Source organism: Schistocerca piceifrons, chromosome 2 (genome assembly GCF_021461385.2).
Source record: "Schistocerca piceifrons isolate TAMUIC-IGC-003096 chromosome 2, iqSchPice1.1, whole genome shotgun sequence".
NCBI classification, from domain to species: Eukaryota; Metazoa; Arthropoda; class Insecta; order Orthoptera; family Acrididae; genus Schistocerca; species Schistocerca piceifrons.
The window spans coordinates 1,101,415,818-1,101,434,785 of record NC_060139.1 but is presented as its reverse complement, the minus strand read 5'-3'; the positions used below and the strand labels follow the sequence as shown (position 1 = coordinate 1,101,434,785).

Here is an 18,968-nt window from a genome sequence, read left to right as displayed (position 1 = left end):
AATCCGCGAGACGGCACAGCGCAGAACTTGGTCTCAGCAATCGATCAGTAAGACGGATTTTGAAGAGTGACCTACACTATCATCCATACAAAATTCAGGTAGTGCAAGCCCTTAAACCTAATGACTACAATAACCGTATACGCTTTTGCCAGTCAATGCTTAACGTTATTGAACGAAATGAAGAAAGAGTGCATAACTTATGGATGAGTGATGAAGCCCACTTTCATCTTAGTGGGTACGTAAATAAGCAAAACTTCAGATATTGGTCCTCAGATAACCCGCACGAACTTCATGAAAAACCTCTCCATTCTGAAAAAGTAACAGTCTGGTGCGCAATGTCATCTCGTGGAATCGTGGGGCCCTATTTTTTTGAAGATGAAGATGGCAACACAGTGACGGTAAACTCTGGACGTTATGCTGACATGTTGACCATTTTTGGTCTGCCTGGAATTGATCGACATGATCCAGATGCTGAAACACTCTTCCAGCAAGATGGTGCAACAAGCCATACTGCTAATGTCTCAATGGAATTGCTCAGACTTGCATTTCCACGACGTCTAATCAGCAGGAATGGCGATTTCCCCTGGCCTGCCCGTTCACCAGATCTGACGGCACCAGACTTTTTTCTTTGGGGCTACCTCAAGTGCAAAGTCTTCCAGGAAAATCCACCAAGAACAAAAGAAGACCTGAAGGAGCGAATTCGACAGGAAATTAACAACATTCCAGTACAGATGCTAAGAAACGTCATGGGACAATTTCATCTCAGGCTTAGACAATGTATGCAAAACCAAGGACGACACCTCACTGACACCATATTTAAAAAATGATTGTTTTTAAGTTAAATCTTTAATTTCCACTCTTGTACTTGAGATCCATGTTCAACTATTATGATTTTACTTGTAAATAAATCTTTGGTGGTTTTACAAAATCGTGCCGTTTCACTGCCTCACCCTGTACTTTTGAATTCGTTCGGCTTGTAAATAACAAATTTCATAAGCGAATATATGCACACTTTTGTGCGGTGAACACTCTTTTAATGATGAGTTACCACAGAATATGATGCCATACGAAAGTAGAGAATGAAAATCGGTGTGGTAAGCTAACTTACTTAGATGTATATCGCCAAAATTTGCAGTGACCTTAATAGCACAAGTAGCTGAACTCAAATGTTTCAGCAGATCCTCAGTGTGCTTTTTCCAGTTCAACACCTCATCAATGCATACACCTAAAAATTTTGAATATTCTGCCTCAGCTACCGATTTCTGATGGAGATCCATATTTATTAATGGTGTCATTCCATTTACTGTGTGGAACTGTATGTACTGTGTTTTGTCAAAGTTTAATGAGAGCCCATTTGCAGAGAACCACTTTATGATTTTCTGAAAAACACCGTTTACAATTGCACCAGTTAATTCTTGTCTGTTGGGTGTGATAGCTATACTTGTATATATCATCGGCAAAAAGTACCAGCTTTGCATCTTCGTAAATATAGAATGGCAAGTCATTAATATATATTAAGAACAGCAGAGGACCCAAGACCAAACCTTGCGGCACCCTATTCTTGATTGTTCACCAGTTTGAGAAGTAACCAGTTTTTTGCATATTATGTGAACTGCTTACTTCAACTTTCTGCACTCTTCCAGTTAGGTATGATTTAAACCATTTGAGCACTGTCCCATTCATACCACAGTACTTGAGCTTATCTAGAAGTATTTCATGATTTACACAATCAAAAGCCTTTGATAGATCACAAAAAATCCCAACAGGTGACTTCCGGGTACTCAGAGCATTTAATATTTCATTAGTGAAAGTATATATAGCATTTTCCGTTGAAAAACCCTTCTGGAAATCAAAATTGACATTTTGTTTATAACTTTATTTTTACAAAGGTGTGAAGCTACTCTTCAATACATTACCTTCTCAAGAATTTTGGATAAGGCAGTCGGAAGAGAGATGGGGTTGTTGACATCAGACGTATCCCCTTTTTTATGCAATGGTTTAACAGTGGCATACTTCAGTCTATCTGGGAAAATACCCTGTTTCAGAGAGCTGTTACATATGTGGCTACGACTCCCACTTATTTCTTGGGAACAATCTTTTATTATCCTGCTGGAAATGCCATCAATTCCATGTGAGCTTTTATTCTTGAGAGAGTTTATTATCTTCCTAATTTCAGGAGGAGAGGTGGATGGAATTTCAATTGTACCAAATGGTGTGGGTAAGGCCTCTTCCATTTACTGCCTTGCTTCTTCTAATGAACATTTAGATTCTATTTTCTCTACAACATTTAAAAAATGATTATTCAAAGTGTTTTCGACTTCCGGCTTGTTGTTTATCAAGTTTCCATTTGCTTTGATGGTGATGCCGTCATCCTGTACTCTTTGTTGCCCTGCCTCCCTTGTAATAATATTCCAAATTGTTTTGATTTTGTTATCAGAGGTATTAATCTCAGACATGATGCACATGCTTCTGGACTTTGTAATAACCTTTCTTAATGTAGTACAGTAGTTTTTATAATATTTGGCTGTTCTGGGTCATTACTCTTTCTTGTTGTTGGATACAGTTCCCTTTTGTGCTTACAAGATATTTTTATTCCTTTAGTAAGCCAAGGTTTTTTGCATCGTTTCTTATAATTAGGTTTAACTACTTTCTTGGGGAAACAGTTTTCAAATTCTATTACAAGGGTATCATAAAATAAGTTATATTTTAAATTAGCGTCGGGTTCCTTGTACACCTCATCCCAGTCTAACGGCTGAAGATTTTCTATGAAATTTCTAATTGTTGAGTCATTAATTGAACACACAACTTTGGAGGGTAGTTTTGAATTACTGAATGGAGCTATGTCATATACTGTAACTAGCTGAGCATCATGATCAGAAAGCCCATTCTCAACAGGACAAGAATTTATGTTTTTAAACCTATCTTGGTCTACAAAAGTGTTATCTATCAATTTGCTGCTGTCCTTTACGACCCGAGTAGGAAAATGGTATGTTGTGAATACCTGGCTTGCATAGCCCCAGGTCATCTTTTAAATTCCCCAATTTTGGTGGGTGGGCAAAATATGCTCTTGATGTCATAGTTCTGGAGAATCCTGCTGATTTTTGACAGAGATAGGTCTGGCGTATGGCGGGTATGCCATCTTCTTTGCCTCTTCTGGATCCTTTCGCTGATTGGCAGGTTGAATTGCTTTCTGAATATCTCTAGAGGAGTACTCATTCCTGCTTAACACTGATCGTAAGTGTTCTATTTCTGTGGCCAAACTATCAGGGTCTGACAGAGTTTGTGCTCTGTGGGCCAGTGTTTTGAGCACTCCATTCTTCCGTGCCGGATGGTGGCAACTGCTGGCTTGTAGGTATAAGTCAGTGTGCGTAGGTTTGCGGTACACACTGTGTCCAAACGTGCCATCTGCCTTTCTCTTCACTAGAACATCCAAGAACGGAAGCAGTCCATCCTTCTCCATTTCCATTGTGAACTGAATTTTCGGATGGCAAGAGTTCAGATGTAGCAGGAATTCATCTAACTTCTCCCTACCATGGGGCCAGATGACAAAGGTATCATCCACATACCTAAAAAAAACACTTGGGTTGATATGTGGCTGAAGAGAGTGCCTCCTCTTCAAACCTTTCCATAAATAGGTTGGCCACCACTGGTGATAGAGGGCTGTCCATCACCACCCCTTCTGTTTGTTCATAAAATTGACCCCCATATAGGAATTACGTCGAGGTCAGTACATGCCTGAATAGGTCAAGGAGAGCCCCATCAAACTTCTCTCCAATAAGCTCAAGTGACTGCTGTGGACTCGTGTGAAGAGAGACACCACAATGAAACTAACCATGATGTCTGTGTCTGTGATGTGTTGCTGGCACAGCTGTTGCAGGAAATCCTCTGAGTTCTGGATGTGATGTGCACATTTACTCACATGTGATGTCAAAATCTTCTTCAGGTATTTAGCAGTAGGGTAAGTTACTGCACCAATATTGCTAACAATAGGTCGCAGAGGAACTCCATCCTTGTGAACCTTGGGGAGTCCATACAGTCTAGGTGGTGCTGGCACTTTGGGACGCAGCTTCTTGACGACTTGTTCAGGCAGGCCCGTCTCCTTCAACAGAGCCTTGAGCCCTGATCTTTTGGTCCACTTTCTCTGTAGGGTCACTTCCTATTGACCTGTATGCAAGATCCTCCAGAAGTTGTTGCACCTTTCTGTCTTATTCGGTTTTCTTTAGGATGACTGTGGAGTTCCCCTTGTCTGCGGGCATCACCACAATGCTGTAACAGCTTCTCTGTCACTGTAGGATGGAAGCCATCACGAGACTTTAGTGCTCCCAGGAATAGTTCTCACCAAGTGAAATACTTTCACGCTGCAAAGTTTTGTCTTCAGTGAAATACATTTCAACAATTGTGTGCAGTAAGAATTATCGATTCTAAGTCTAGGTGTCTTTGCTGCTCACACAATGGAGGCTAGAATGTTCTGAGGCCCAGTCAGGTGTGAGACACAAGAGTGACTCATATGACAACCCCTTATAGTTGGTGGAGAAAAAAGTACGGTGATGGCTAAAATCCCGTATGTCATCTTGCACACTCTCTCCACAAAATGTATGTTTTCCAAGTTACTGGGTTTCCAAGTGAGCTAACATCGTCATTTTTCTTTCCAGGATATTTCGACATCATTTCCATCTGTGTTCGTATTGAGTAGTGAGTGCAGATTTCACTGCTCAGAGTGTGGACTCCGATCAGTGAGCGACAAAATCTGCACTCGAATCCTGAAAGAGATGACTGTGGTAGTTGTGACAATATTGTGGAATGAAAATGACAATACTAATTTGGGATATAAAGCCAGAAACTTGTAAATTGGCATCATGTAAATTACAAACACATTCTTTATGGGTGTGGTTATACCAGTCCTTTTACCAGATAATATCTATATACTTACTCTGCGAGCCACAGTACGGTCTCCTATACAGATGATCCACACTATCTTAAAATGCTCCCAGTAAACTGAAGTCGACCATTTACCTTCCCTACTACAGTCCTTACACGCTCGTTCTATTTTGTATTGCTTTGTAATGTTACACCTAGATATTTAAACAATATGACTGTGTCAAGTAACACATCACTAATACTGTTTTTGAACAGTACGAGATGATTTTTCTCACTCATCTGTATTAGCTTACATTTTTCTATGTTTAGAGCTAGCTGTCATTCATCACGTCAATTAAGAATTTTATCTAAATCATCCTGTATCCTCCTACAATCACTCAAGTACGACACCTTCCTGTACGTGACAGCAAACAGCTGCAGGTTACTGCTCACCCTGTCCATCAGATATAGAGAGCAATAGCGGAACACTCCTGACGATACCCTCATCTCTGAACATGCGCCATCGAGGACAGTGTACTGGGTTCTATTACTTCAGAATTCTTCGAGCCACACTCGTACCTGGGAACCTACTCTGTATGCTTGTACTTTTGTTAAATCTCCAGTGGGGCACAATGTCAAATGCTTTCCCAAAGTGTAGAAATATGAAATCTGCCTGTTGCCCTTTATCCACAGTCCACAGCACATCGTGTGAGAAAAGGGCAATCTGGGTTTTGCATGAGCAGTGCTTTTTAAATCTGTGCTGATTTCCATATTGAGTAGGTTTATTGCATTCCAATTGAGAATAGGTTCAAGAATATCTTGTGGTACTAAGTATCCTTCTACAACAGTGTATTTCCAGTATTTAAGAGTGTGTTGGAAGTAACCATTTTTGTCTATTTTTGTCACCATTTATTCTGTACTTTAAGTGTGTTTCCATTTTATGTACATAACAGTAAAAATAAAAATGACACTGGAATGTGCAATTTTCCCGCCTCTCAGTGGTTCTCTCGAATTACTGCTGCAGTTTAATTTGTAAATATTTTCTTCATTAGATGTTGACACAGAATAAACTAAAAATTACCAATAACTCTCACCCATCAAACTTACTTTTATGTACAGTATCAGTGAGTAACAGCTGGGAAAAATTACAACAAACACTTCAACAAATAAAATTAGCTCAAATGAGATTGCCAAACTGCAAAATTATCAAAAGTTATGAAAAGGAAAGTTGCTACTCACCATATAGCGGTTCCCAGAACCGATCGCGGTCCTCTGGTTTGGAGCCAAGTAGAAGGCTCAGACAATTCTGCGGAGATCTGGGGTGCAAATTTCTCGACCTCCGCTGTCGGGTGGAGAAATGTAGGGTCCCCCTGAATAGGTCAGGCGTGCACTACATGCGGAGTACGTGTGGAGTGCACATGTGGGTTTTTTAGGTTAGAGAATTCACTCCCTAGGCCCGACAAGGCGCTTCCTGAGACGCGGCAAGGTAGGAGTAGGCGAAATGCAACAGGGAATAACAATATTAATGTGCTAATAGTAAACTGCAGGAGCGTCTATAGAAAGGTCCCAGAACTGCTCTCATTAATAAACGGTCACAATGCCCATATAATACTAGGGACATAAAGTTGGCTGAAACCAGATGTAAACAGTAATGAAATCCTAAACTCATATTGGAATGTATACCGCAGAGACAGGCTGGACAGTGAAGGGGGAGGCGTGTTTATAGCAATAAGAAGTGAATGGTATCGAAGGAAATTGACGGAGATCCGAAATGTGAAATAATTTGGGTGAAGGTCATGGTTAAGGCAGGCTCAGACATGGTAATTGGATGTCTCTATAGGCCCCCTGGCTCAGCAGCTGTTGTGGCTGAGCACCTAAAGGATAATTTGGAAAATATTTCGAGTAGATTTCCCCACCATGTTATAATTCTGGGTGGAGATTTTAATTTGCCGGATATAGACTGGGAGACTCAAACGTTCATAACGGGTGGCAGGGACAAAGAATCCAGTGAAATTTTTTTAAGTGCTTTGTCTGAAAACTACCTTGAGCAGTTAAACAGAGAACCGACTCATGGCGATAACATATTGGACCTTCTGGTGACAAACAGACACGAACTATTTGAAACAGTTGACGCAGAACAGGGAATCAGTGATCATAAAGCGGTTACTGCATCGATGATTTCAGCCGTAAATAGAAATATTAAAAAAGGTAGGAAGATTTTTCTGTTTAGAAAAAGTGACAAAAAGCAGATTACAGAGTACCTGACGGCTCAACACGAAAGTTCTGTCTCGAGCATAGATAGTGTTGAGGATCAGTGGACAAAGTTCAGAACCATCGTACAACATGCGTTAGATGAGTATGTGCCAAGCAAGATCATAAGAGATGGAAAACAGCCACCATGGTACAACAACCGAGTTAGAAAACTGCTGCAGAAGCAAAGGGAACTTCACAGCAAACATAAACATAGCCAAAGCCATGCAGACAAACAAAAGTTACGCTAAGCGAAATGTAGTGTGAGGAGGGCTATGCGAGAGGCGTTCAATGAATTCGAAAGTAATGTTCTATGTACTGACTTGTCAGAAAATCCTAAGAAATTTAGGTCTTATGTCAAAGCGGTAGATGGATCAAAACAAAATGTCCAGACACTCTGTGACCAAAATGGTACTGAAACAGAGGATGACAAACTAAAGGCCGAAATAGTAAATGTCTTTTTCCAAAGCTGTTTCACAGAGGAAGACTGCACTGTAGTTCCTTCTCTAGATTGTCTCACAGATGACAAAATGGTAGATATCGAAATAGACGACAGAGGGATACAGAAACAATTAAAATGGCACAAAAGAGGGAAGGCCACTGGACCTGATGGGATACCAGTTCGATTTTACACAGAGCACGCGAAGGGACTTGCCCCCCTTCTTGCAGCGGTGTACCGTAGGTCTCTAGAAGAGCGTAGCATTCCAAAGGATTGGAAAAGGGCACAGGTCATCCCTGTTTTCAAGAAGGGACGTCAAACAGATGTGCAGAACTATAAACCTATATCTCTAATGTCGATCAGTTGTAGAATTTCGGAACACGTATTATGTTCAAGTATAATGACTTTTCTGGAGTCTAGAAATCTTCTCTGTAGGAATCAGCATGGGTTTCGAAAAAGACGGTCATTTGAAACCCAGCTCGCGCTATTCGTCCACGAGACTCAGAGGGCCATAGACACGGGTTCACAGGTAGATGCCGTGTTTCTTGACTTCTGCAAGGCGTTCGATACAGTTCCCCACAGTCGTTTAATGAACAAAGTAAGAGCATATGGACTATCAGACCAATTGTGTGATTGGATTGAAGAGTTCCTAGGTAACAGAACGCAGCATGTCATTCTCAATGGAGAGAAGTTTTCCGAAGTAAGAGTGATTTCAGGTGTGCCGCAGGGGAGTGTCGTAGGACGGTTGCTATTCACAATATACATAAATGACCTTGTGTATGACATCGGAAGTTCACTGAGGCTTTTTGAGGATGATGCTGTGATATATCGAGAGGTTGTAACAATGGAAAATTGTACTGAAATGCAGGAGAATCTGCAGCGAATTGACACGTGGTGCAGGGAATGGCAATTGAATCTCAATGTAGACAGGTGTAATGTGCTGCGAATACATAGAAAGATAGATCCCTTATCATTTAGCTACAAGATAGCAGGTCAGCAACTGGAAGCAGTTAATTCCATAAATTATCTGGGAGTACGCATTAGGAGTGATTTAAAGTGGAATGATCATATAAAGTTGATCGTTTGTAAAGCAGATGCCAGACTGAGATTCGTTGGAAGAATCCTAAGGAAATGCAATCCGAAAACAAAGGAAGTAGGTTACAGTACACTTGTTCGCACACTGTTTGCATACTGCTCAGCAGTGTGGGATCCGCACCAGATAGGGTTGATAGAGGAGATAGAGAAGATCCAACGGAGAGCAGCACGCTTTGTTACAGGATCATTTAGTAATCATGAAAGCGTTACGGAGATGATAGATAAATTCCAGTGGAAGACTACAGGAGAGACGCTCAGTTGCTCGGTACGGGCTTTTGTTGAAGTTTCAAGAACATACCTTCACCGAAGATTCAAGCAGTATATTGCTCCCTCCTACGTATATCACGCAAAGAGACCATGAGGATAAAATCAGAGAGATTAGAGCCCACACAGAAGCATACCGACAATCCTTCTTTCCACGTACAATACGAGACTGGAATAGAAGGGAGAACCGATAGAGGTACTCAAGGTACCCTCTGCTACACACCGTCAGGTGGCTTGCGGAGTATGGATGTACATGACTGCAATCTCTGGCAGCTGAAGCCACTCTCCAAGCAGCATAACACAACACACGATGATAGCAGAATGCAAAAACTCGCTAAAACTCTTGCCCTGCAGGAACTAGAGCAACATTCACACCACCTCAAAAAACACTCTACCCTGCTCACTTCCTGCTTTTGCTTTGGAGTACAACTGTCCACTACCTCTATAACAACCTCCAGATCTTCCCCATGTCCCTCATAGCTGACAAAACTACTCTCACAGACCTACTACACTTACCCCACCCTCCAAACTCCCTCCCACCATCGTACAGAATCCAGAACCTAAACAGACTTGAAACACAGTCATGACCCTTTCCTCCAGATGCCTTAGCCCCATAGAAATACCAACCCTTTTCAAAGGCCTTATTGTTTGCCCCACTCCCAAATTCAAATGTGCAGCAGGACTTGTTAAAAACCTTCTTTCCTTATCCCGGTCCCTACAGTGGAAACACTTTTTCACCAACAACCTTACCAATCGGACTCCACCAAAAATTATTGTTGAACCCTGCATGACTCACTTCACTCCTCCATCCAGTCATGATCCACCCCCACTGCTCCAAAATCACCCCTGTTAACTTTCCAGAATTTTTAACCTTAAACCTTGCCTCACAATCATTCCCCAAATCCCTCAACAAGCAAACTAACCTTACATCCTCACGAGAATTGTAGCCTACCATCTAAAAACTGATTCTGACCTTATAATCCTACCTGCGGACAAAGGCTCTTCCACTGTTGTTTTGAACTGCAAGGATTACCTGGCAGAAGGACTCCGCCAGCCACCTACAAACCTTGCCACAGTGACCCCATTCCAGAAATCCAGCAGGATCTCCAGTCATTCCTCAATCCTTAGGCCCATCCCAGAACCTCTCCCCGGAGTCCATTTCACTGCTCACCCCTACCAATCCCTGCTTTCCTACTTTCTACATGCTTCCTAAATTGCATAAATCCAACCACCCAGGACACCCCATTATGGCTGGTTACAGTCCTTCCACTGAGAGAAGCTGGTCTCTTGTAGACCAACCAACACCTTCAATCTGTTACCTGGATCCTACCCTCCTATATAAAAAAAATATCAAACATTTCCTCCACTGACTCTCCACAGTTCATCTCCGTTTACCTCACGCTGCCCTACTTGTCACTATTGATGCCACCTCCCTTTACACTAACATCCCTAATGCCCACGGCCTTACTACTATTGAACACTGCCCCTCCCAATGCCCGATGGATTCCAAACCAACCACCTCCTTCCTAGTCGCCCTCAATTACGAGAGTTGAATCAAAAGTTAATTGGGTTTGGATGGGAATATTTTAATAAATCAAACACAGAAATAATCCTTAGAATGTGATCTTTAAATGCCAATATTCATTTTTCCACATAATCACCCGCCAGTTGGATACATTTCTGCCAACGATGAACAAGTTTTGTGAAGCCGTCACGGAAGAAGTCAACACCCTGTTTCAACAACCACAGTCTCACAGTTCTCTCAACGTCTTCATCAGAAGCATGATGATGTCTCTGCAGATCGTCTTTCATTATCGGGAATAGATGGAAGTCAAACGATGCTGAATCTGGACTGTATGGAGGATGCTGTACGGTGGTGAGATTCAGTCCCTGAAGTGTTCTGCAGTGGTGGCACGGGAAGTGTGTGGTTTGGCATTGTCATGCTGCTGGAAAACATTTCCCTTTTCCTTTTGGACCCTTGTTAGCCGTCATTTCAGAGTTCGCAGCATTGTGATGTAACACTGTAAATTTATTGTTGTTCCACCAACGAGGAAATCGACATGGATAACACCATGTGCATCCCAGAACACAGTGGCGATGACTTTTCCAGCTTAGGGCTGCGTCTCGAATTTCTTTTTCTGGGGCGAGTCTGTGTGACGATATTCCATAGATATGTAGATGATGTACTGTGTATGTGGACAGGTACCAACAGACAACTGAACACATTCCTAGAACAATTAAATTCACAACACAAAAACATACAATTCACCATGGAGCTAGGTGAAAAATCCATTAACTTTTTAGACCTTAAAATAGATATCACCACAAAAACACATACTTTCAAAATTTACAGAAAACCCACAACAACAGACACAGTTCACAACACCCAGTAACACACAAACATGCAGCTTTCCACTCCATGGTACATGGCCTCACATCCATACCTATGTCAAAACAGAATTTCCAAACAGAAGTAGACACCATTAAATCTATTGCATATAACAATATCTATAACCCTGAATTAGTTGACAAAATCCTGCACAAGAAACAAAGAAGGAAGCTCTTGCTCTACATTTATGCCCCATCTGCAATAACAACCACACCAAAAATCAACTGGTGTACTATTCCATATCTAGGAAACTATCAGACAAACTAAAACACTGAAATCCCAAAACTATAAAACATCATTTTATGTAAGAGGCACTACAGCTGATCTCCTATTCAATAGCAAGGACGAAACTGATAAACTAGGCAACAGTGGGGTCTACAAAATAACCTGCTCTGACTGCAAGAAACTGTGCATTGGTCAAACGAGCCGGGCCATATCAACGACGCTGACTGAACATGAACTCAGCTGGAGATTAAATAAATCAGACACCACCTTTGCTGAACATGTCCTCAAAGGAGGACACAAATATCTAACACACACAGAAGTGCTTCATATAGCCAACAAAGGCAGAAAACTCTGCCTACTAGAAGCACTTGAAATTAACACACACTAGGCCCTAAATCCCCAGCTGGTTCTAAATGACTAATTGCTACTGAACTAATCACCACTCTTAAACTTTATACAATAAAGTAGACCTGCTACTAACCACAAAGCGTCCCAGTAGTAAACAAATTCACACCCCAGTATAATGTAATAACCATTATGTATTACATTCCTAACTGTAACAATGTTAATATTTGGTATATAGTAATGCACAATTTTTCTAATAACAAAATGTAACCTCCAAAGAAAAGATCGCTGTTGTACAACCAACAATTAGTGTCCAGTGCAACTGTTCACAACAAATACCAAAAATTGTAATTTTGTAATAATGTGTATTCTAAATAATTCTAATTGTTGTCATACATGGTACTGACAAACCATAAAATGTGATTTATTATATTAAAGAACAGTTTTACAGAACGAAAAATCAAAGATCCGTTTGAAAATTCCATAGACAATACCACAACTAAAGATCGTATGTAAGTGTGTTGTATCTTAGTCTAGAATGTTCGATTTGTAAGAACACAAGCTCCTTGTAAACTATAGCCAGTAGTTATCAGAAGATGGCCTAATAAGCCGATAACTAGTTCATACAAATAAAAATCTTTAGAACAAAAAAATGCCTAAATGTTATTCAACCCTCAATATTCCATAGACTGATGTTTCGTCTCGGAGTCGTAATGGTGTACGCACGTTTCATCTGTCACAGTTGAATGGAGAAAGGCATCACCTTCATTCTCGTAATGCGAGAGGAGTTCCTAGCAAATTTCAAGCCTGTGTGCTTTCAATTCATGAGTCGACGTCTGGGATACCAATCACGCACAGATCTTCCGATAGCCAAGCAAAGCAATAATGTGACCCCCGCATTCTTGTTAAATGCTGATTGTGCTTGCAGTTTCTCTCTGAGTGATACGACGATTGTCCTGAATCAATCCATAAACATTTTGCTTGTGAAACTGGGTGGTTGCTGTCACAGGATGTCCAACTCTTTGTTTTTCACGCAGGTCAGATGTTCCTGCCTCACCATCTTTAAGCATACTCGCCAGACGATGCACAGTACTCACATCAACACAATCACTATAAACTGCTTTTGTTCTCTGATGAATCTCCATTGGGGTGACACCTTGTGCTGTCAAGAATTCAATGACTGCACGTTGCTTAAATCGCATTGACCGACCGTCTGTAACAACACAACTGTTCAGTGCTAAGGCTTCCTGCCAACTGGAGCTGTAGAGAAGAGGCTACGGAACAAGCCAGTACCTGCCGCATACCTATGCTGCCAACTGTTGAAGAGTTACGAAGATGGAGGCATTACTTTTCAGTCAACCTTTGTACTTCTCCTCTGAAAGCATTATCTACAAACAAATCCAGGGTACGACTATGGGCACCCGCATGGTGCCATTCTATGCCACCTTTTTCATGGGCTATCTAAAGGAATCCTTCCTAAACACCCAGAATCCTAAACCCATCACTTGGTTCAGATTCAGTGATAAAATCTTTGCAATCTGGATAGAGGGTGAGGACCCACTATCCATGTTCCTCCAGAGCCTCAACTGCTTCTGCCCCATTTGCTTCACATGCCACCTCCCTAGACGTTGACCTCCACCTCAGAGATGGCTACATCAGTACCTCTCTCCATATCAAACCTACTAACCTCCATCAATACCTCAACTTAGACGGCTGCTAACTGTTTTGTACCAAGAAGTCCCTTTCATACAACCTAGCCAACTGTGCATCGCATCTGCAGTGATGAGCAGTCCTTCTTGAAATATACCAAGGGTCTCACTGAACCCTGAACAGACCGCAGTTATCCTCGCAACCTTGTACAAAAACAAATCTTTCCAGTCTCCCACCACCTCCCATAATTTCACCATCTGGCGACAGATGAGCATTTCCCTCAACACTCAGTACCATCCAGAACTGGGTCAGCTGAATTACATTTTCCGCCAGGGTTTCGACTACTGTTCTCTCTCTCCCTCCCTCCCTCTCTCTCTCTCTCTCTCTCTCTCTCTCTCTCCCTCCCTCCCTCCCTCCCTCCCTCTCTCTCCCTCTCTCCCCATGTAATGAGCCGTTCAGTGAACAGCAATTTCCCAGAGCTCTCGATGTGTCCCTCAGTTTGGCCCATTTCTTAACTGGTCACAACCGTATGACTCAGCACCTGAATACGGATTATAAATGCCACCTACTGGAGGTTCTCAGTTGTACGTGGCTGAGAGTCGGTGGGCAGTACCATCACTCAATCTTCGATTGGGCGAAAACTTAACGTCCACTGCAACTAGAGACCAATTAGTGTAATGAGTGTGTGATGCAAATTGCACCAGATGATGTCGTCTTGTCAAATGCTCAAACCGCGAGACATTTCATACAATTATCATTGTGTCTTCTGTGAGGAACATCCGCAGCTGACCGTACGGTCCTGTCGAAAATGGCCGTTGGGAACAGAAACTGAAACATTGCATTGAAACAAGCGTTCTGTTCATAGTGCTGTGGAGTGTGGAAAAAACCACAAATTGGCATTCATAAGAAGAAGAACAACACCAAAAATGCAACAGGAGTTTAATATGTAAGAAATTGTCCGCACAACCTGGCACTGATGATGCCTTGCAGAAAATAAAGGCGAAACGCGTATGTCACTAAAATTGTGTTTTATTCAGTAGCTGTCAGACGGTCCATAAGTAAAAATTATCAATATACCGTAATATTACACGCAACTGAGGAAGACAGGACTACAAAAGTTGAAGATGTCGAGTTCTTTTTGTCTCCAATTAGTGCTACCCCTGACAATTGTCCTGTGGTGGATTTCTGAATTGAAATGCATTTAGAAATTTGTGCATATCTTCACCTCCACCCTCTACAGTGTCCCTAGGGGTTGAACACAGACAACCCCCTTCCCTCCACCCGCCACCGCCTGCCCCCTGTACCTACCCAGGTACATGTAGATGTATTCCAAGTTTCCTGAAATACGTGGTGGAATATAAATAATCAAATGAATGAAGGTAATAACTGACTATAGTAGAGATGTTGAGTGCTCAATAGCCATATAAATGTGATTGAAAACATGCTTTTGGGTTATAGCCTTCTTCAGGACTTAATATTACAGCACACACACAAAAAAGTGCACAGCTGTGTTGTCATTGCCGACTACTTTGTACTGGCAGAGAGTGTGTGTGTGTGTGTGTGTGTGTGTGTGTGTGTGTGTGTGTGTGTGTGTGCGCGCGCGTACGTGCGTGCGTGTGTGTTGTGTGTGTTGTGTGTGTGCGTGTGTACGTACGTGCGAATTCGAAGTGGTAATACTAGAAACTTAAAGAAATGAATGTACCGTGATATTGCCAAAATTAAAAGTAAGTATGTTATCATCATACATATTGATAATTAACATTTGATTGAGGTACTATAGATTTGGAATTCTATTCTGTTGAGGCAGTGTGTATAAAAGTAATGCAGTTTTTTGTAGCAATATTTTCGTCTATTTGTATTAACATATCTAAAACATTGTCTTGTGTGAGCAACAAGATGCCACGTGTGCAGTACTTTAAACCAAATGCTGCTGTTCTTTCATGTCAGGTTTCGTAGGACTGGCTTCTGGAAACTGTAATATAAAATTCCATTTATTTTTTAGTATATAGAAAATCTTACAATTTATTACAGCAGAGTTACAGTTAACTTAACAATCGTTGATGAGGTATATTAACTTGATGTCCTATTGTTACTACAAGTACACGAAATATGAAATTTCCACAAGTGAAGTGAAGCTGTGTCTAAATTATTGAAATGGCATCGAACTTGCCATGTACATTTCTGACAGTGTAGACTTTTTCTGAGAGATTAAGTGTGAATATTCAAAAAAAAAAAAAAAAAAAAAGACGCGCCATCTGTTGGACATTTTGTGAACTTTGGTTTTTCGGTTCTAATAAAACCCCATGTCATTCCAAGCATGTGTGTCAATTTGTACCTCTCTATCTATATTATTCCGTGATTTATTCAGTTTTCAAATTTATACTGACTTTTTGATCAACCGGTATTTATTGAGGGTTGTTTGAGAAGTAATTCTTTTGGTTATCTGTTGTAGTTTTATTCCTTGTAAATGCAGCCAAATAGATATCTTTTTTATCGTGCTGAGTGTAATTACTGATTTGTATGAAGCTGTCCTCACAAGCGTTTCTTGTTTTACTTATCTCCGCAGAATGTGAAACACATCTTGCTCATTGCATGATGTTTGTATTAATGCAAATGAGGCAATAATAAAGCAATGATGGATAATTTGTATTTATGCATCTTCATATATGTATTTCGTGTTATGTTTTTACAGTTGCTAGAACATCCTGAATCAGATCCAAGTGTCATAAGTAATGGACCAAATGCACTGGATAAGGAACGAAATTTAATGAATGAAGACCCTAAGTGGCAAGGTAACTATATGACTTATCGTAGTACAGTACTCACATATTATGCTCACAGGGGGAAGATGGAAATACAGTGTAGTGCTTAGAGAATTTCGGAGTAAATTCTAGAACCACTCGGCCTTCCACTGTTTTGAACACCCGATATTTTAGAGGTGAATGGGAGAAACGAATACGCCCTGCTGTGCATTGCCTATTTGTATGTGCAGGTCAAAAAGCAGTTACGAGAAAAGATGGACCCGGCGGCCAAACAGCGGCAGACAAGTACCTGCTGTACAGTCCACAGAGTTTCTGTGTACGGGTCGGGAACAACAAGGAAAGTTTCTGTAGTATTCCGTGCTCTTTTTAGTGTATGTGTTGATTGTAAAAAGACTAATGAACAATTGAATATAGATTTCTATGTTCATTCATGTATTAGACTCGTTTGAGAATAGAGACTTTTGAATTACTTCAAGTCTTGGCTATAAACGAAGCAAGACACATGTGTAAATGAGTCTATTGTTTAAGGGATAAGTTAGCTTGCAGAACTTATTGTCTGTGAAAGTTGAAAATATATAGTGATTGAACTGAAAAGTATTTTATGAGTACCAAAATTATTTCAAGGATAGAGAAGTATTTTAATAAACACCTTTAACCAGCTACAGTCTTCAGACAAGAAGCTTTTGGAAGATCAACATAGCTGATTACCCAGAGAAGAGGATCGGCTACGCACAACATGCAAGTTAACTGAATTGAGAGGCGTGTGAGCCTTGCAACCCAATACCACACTGTCTCTTGTCCTCCGAAAAACGTTAGAACGTGGCGACGGTGGCAGTAACAAGGTGATGTAGAACAGTCACAACAATCAACCATAAGTGCATATTTCTGTATGTGCACATTCTTTCCCCCTACAACACTTGACACTTCTCACATGCTTTTAATCTGTACTTTCATTGTTTGCGTCTTCATGTTATGGTGTGTGTATGTGGAAGTGTGTTTGTGTAGCCCGATTCTTTGACCTACTTATATGAAATAAGTTGAAGGTTATTGGAAACCACGGAAAATAAGGAGTTCAGCGATAGAAGTATATGCATATGGAAAGAGGAAAAGATAGACTGGTACTCAGATGAGAAGTGAGAAAGGAAAAAGTAGAAGTGGTTGCCGAGATCGAAGAAGAGAAAGAAGATGGCTCCCAAAGACAGGAAACCCTTCCCACCGCCCTTCCCCAGGATCCTTACTTCACCGGTACTTGAGTGAGAAGCCGGAGGAGGTATGATGTTAAACGTCTCTTACAGAACGGGTATTCTCACCTTCCCCTTTGAAGTCCCCGAAGAAAAATCTTAGCAACCCCTATGGAACAGCAAATGGTGAAGAATCAGTCACGCTTGTCTGCGAAGGTTGTCTGAAAGGTGTGGTGTGTATGTAGTGTTAGTCAAGCTTGTACTTGCACTACCCACCCCTTGCAAAACTAATGGAAACCCTCCCATCCACTTCATGTCTCATAAAAGGTATAGAATGTTCTATGAAAATAGAAAATTATACACTACAATAACATAGTTGTTTAGTCATTCGGTTTATACTCTACTTTTATACACATATAAAATTCTCTGTTCAGTTTAACTCGTCTCGACATCACATGGTTTAAATAGTACCGTCATATTATACTTTCCACTAATATAACATTCTGTTTGATTCACTTCAAGTCTAGAGATCACTGTTCATCCATGATTCTCTTAAATTGGTCTCAATCTTGTCATGTCTGGTTTCCTACATACTAAAATTATAGGATATTTTAAGAATTCAAGAACAGATTACAGAATAGTTTAAGATTTGAAGGGAATTTGGTTGCAGGAAAAATAGTACAGAAGAAACACCGAAAACAACTGGGGATCTGACGGTCGTCACTCTTCCCGATAACACAGAACGTTAACGTCCCTGGGAGACAAATGTGACTCCGCCCAGATCCCATGGATCTGACATTAACCTCACTCAATTACTTATGGACCAATACTTCTCGTAACATTTTGTGAGAAAGCCTCCCCACAACAAAACAATTATCATTTTACTAAGAAACACATTATGTAAAGTTATTCTATTTTCTACTTTGTCATGGACAAGCTTGAATTCTTCGCAAAAGTCGTCCATAACCTTGCATGCATCATTAAGTTCAGAAAAAGCAACCGTTGAGATGTTTCCGGAGATTATACTCTCGATAACTTCTCGATCTTTAATTAGTTCAAATGGTTCCACCAAACTACTTACATTTATAATGTCAAAGTTGGTTATTTTTCCTTTAAAACTTCGTCCTACATTATTTACTCGTGTACTGACACCTGTAATTTGCGATTGAACTATTGGCAATAACTTGTCCTATTTCTGAACACTCTACTTTAAGGTGTGTAATCCATGTTTTAGAACATCGAACGTAACATTGCATACACTTTGAGATTATCCTAATTTTTCGACAAGTTCTGTTTCTACATTATTACATTTATCTTCAATGTCAAATTGTTAATTTTATAGTTAAATTTTGAAGTTGCTCATCCAGTCTCTGGTTGAATTCAGTAAATAGTTGATTAACGTGAGTATCCAAAGAACTATTTAATTCACCGTTCAAATCTATCTTAAAATTTTCCACTTTAGTGGTTAAAATATCAAATTCAGTCTTCAAATTTCCTATACCTTCTCGCAA

General features: G+C 40.7%; 1 protein-coding gene across 1 annotated transcript in view; it reads left to right on the top strand.

Annotated features, from left to right (window-relative positions):
- The window catches only part of LOC124777337 (putative E3 ubiquitin-protein ligase UNKL), a 279,457-nt gene that overhangs the window by 32,161 nt on the left and 228,328 nt on the right, over positions 1-18,968 (top strand). Inside the window, exon 4 of the mRNA XM_047252703.1 lies at positions 16,207-16,306. Coding sequence (XP_047108659.1) covers positions 16,207-16,306 — 100 coding nt within the window. The remainder of the gene's footprint in view (positions 1-16,206; positions 16,307-18,968) is intronic.